The sequence below is a fragment of the Orbicella faveolata genome, unplaced genomic scaffold, assembly GCF_042242905.1.
Source record: "Orbicella faveolata isolate gen_17 unplaced genomic scaffold, um_ofav_v1 contig_25, whole genome shotgun sequence".
Classification (NCBI taxonomy): domain Eukaryota; kingdom Metazoa; phylum Cnidaria; class Anthozoa; order Scleractinia; family Merulinidae; genus Orbicella; species Orbicella faveolata.
The window spans coordinates 16,373,175-16,375,000 of record NW_028301553.1 but is presented as its reverse complement, the minus strand read 5'-3'; the positions used below and the strand labels follow the sequence as shown (position 1 = coordinate 16,375,000).

Below are 1,826 nucleotides of genomic sequence, written 5' to 3'. Positions count from 1 at the left end.
CATACCCTTCACAGCGGCACATACTTATATAGCCCATATATGGCAGTGTCCCCCCCCCCCGGCCTCAGATTCAAGTAGTTTTTCAGACGAACGTAATTCAGACTAAATGGGGCTTGACAATCTTTCAAGACACTACCGCAAAATGCGTAAATTAACACGTAGCCTGAATAGTGGCGCTGATGTGGTGTGTTTACAGTTCGACGTGACATTTGAGACAACGCATTCGACGTGATAAAATTATTTCTCAGAAATGGAATAAAAACGAAACTGATAACAAAGCCTTTTTGCGTAGTATTGTGTGGCAGTATAATAAATTAACTTGTTCCATATTCAGCCACAAATTTCCAATTAAATTATTTTTTCGTTTAGCAGAAATGCCCGGTCAGAGTGTCCGACCAGACTAAGCTTTTACCTGTCAAAACCTCAAATTTACCGGACAATTGTCCGATGACTGACTGTTATTTGCAGGCTTGCACGAGTGTTTCTATAACTGGATAGAAACACGGATGACATGTTTTCTATTTCTTTTAGAAAACACCGCGACGAAATAAAGGGAAACAACTTGTCTACTTTGAACATCAAAATGTAAATTCTCTTTGTTCGCGCTATCATTACGTCAACAGCTCGAGCTAGTTTGTGTTTCTGTCGAGTTATAGAAACGCGATTTTTAACCAATCAGCGCGCGTATTTTCTTAGGGCTGTTTTCTAAATTACAATATTAGATTGGGAGCTTAGACTATTGGGCGTCGAATGTCCGAAATATGTAACTTCTTTCACTCAAGGTTAACTTAGAATACCCGTCAGTGAAACAGTTTTTATACTGGTAATGTTGTTATTTCAGTTCACCGCCAGGTGGATCTTCCATCATCCGATGGTACAGATAACTCGTTCAATTCTTCACTGAGTGCATTGCACAGCTCATCAGGTGATGAATATCACATGGTACATAACGATCATGACGACCTCACTAATGTGCACAGTGCCAACTCACCGGCGAGTACCCCACCCCCCATAGTAATGAACAGAAAGAGGAGCTCACCAGCTGGCAGCAACAGCAGCACAGAGCTTGAGGACAGTCCCGGCTCAGTAGCGTTTACTGGTAAATATTCCCCTCTTCATGTGCGCTGCAGCCAAAAGTTTTAGTTTTGTAGTGTCTAGGAAGTGTCGTTTTTTTTTTTTGGCAAATAAGAAATTGTATCTTTATTATCCAGTCAAAATGTGATCTATACCCTTGTAACATGAATATGATCATGGTATAAGCACACGACACGCCGCTAAGTACTTAAGGTAAAGTAAATTACTTAATACCATTCTGTATTTCCTAAAAATTAGACCAGCGGTTAGGGTTCTTCAGCTCTTTTTCAATCAACTATCTTTTTAATCGGGGAGTTTGGTCGAACCATGGTTCACATTTTGGCGAGACGTAGTCCAGCTAAAATACCCACGGCAAGACCAAACAGGGAAAATCTGCATGCAGTCGAGCTTCGCCACCGCGCTCAATCCGTATTGTCAACAATTAGGGCTGACATCCACCTAGTAATGTGCTTAGCTTCAAGATGGCAAAACATACGACCTTTATAATATAACCTATAACTACTTCTTCCGACAAGCCTGGGATGATTGTGTCATGTTATAGTTTGTTTTACTCGTGATTTATTTGGCTTCTCTGTACAGGTGGCTCAAGCCCGTCACTAAATGACAGCAGTGCAGAAGAAGATAGAGCAAAAAGTGATAAATAATGCAGTCGAACTGGGACTGCTTTCAGTTGATGATTAGACACATAATTATTGTAGTGAGTTTAATAAAACAATTATTATTGATACAAA

General features: G+C 40.3%; 1 protein-coding gene across 4 annotated transcripts in view; it reads left to right on the top strand.

Annotated features, from left to right (window-relative positions):
- The window catches only part of LOC110052238 (uncharacterized), a 36,380-nt gene extending 34,554 nt beyond the window's left edge, over positions 1–1,826 (top strand). For all 4 annotated transcript variants that reach the window (XM_089293896.1, XM_089293895.1, XM_089293898.1 and 1 more), the window contains 2 exons: positions 842–1,099; positions 1,675–1,826. In XM_089293896.1, the coding sequence (XP_089150022.1) occupies positions 842–1,099; positions 1,675–1,739 (323 nt within the window). In that variant the 3' untranslated portion in view covers positions 1,740–1,826. The remainder of the gene's footprint in view (positions 1–841; positions 1,100–1,674) is intronic.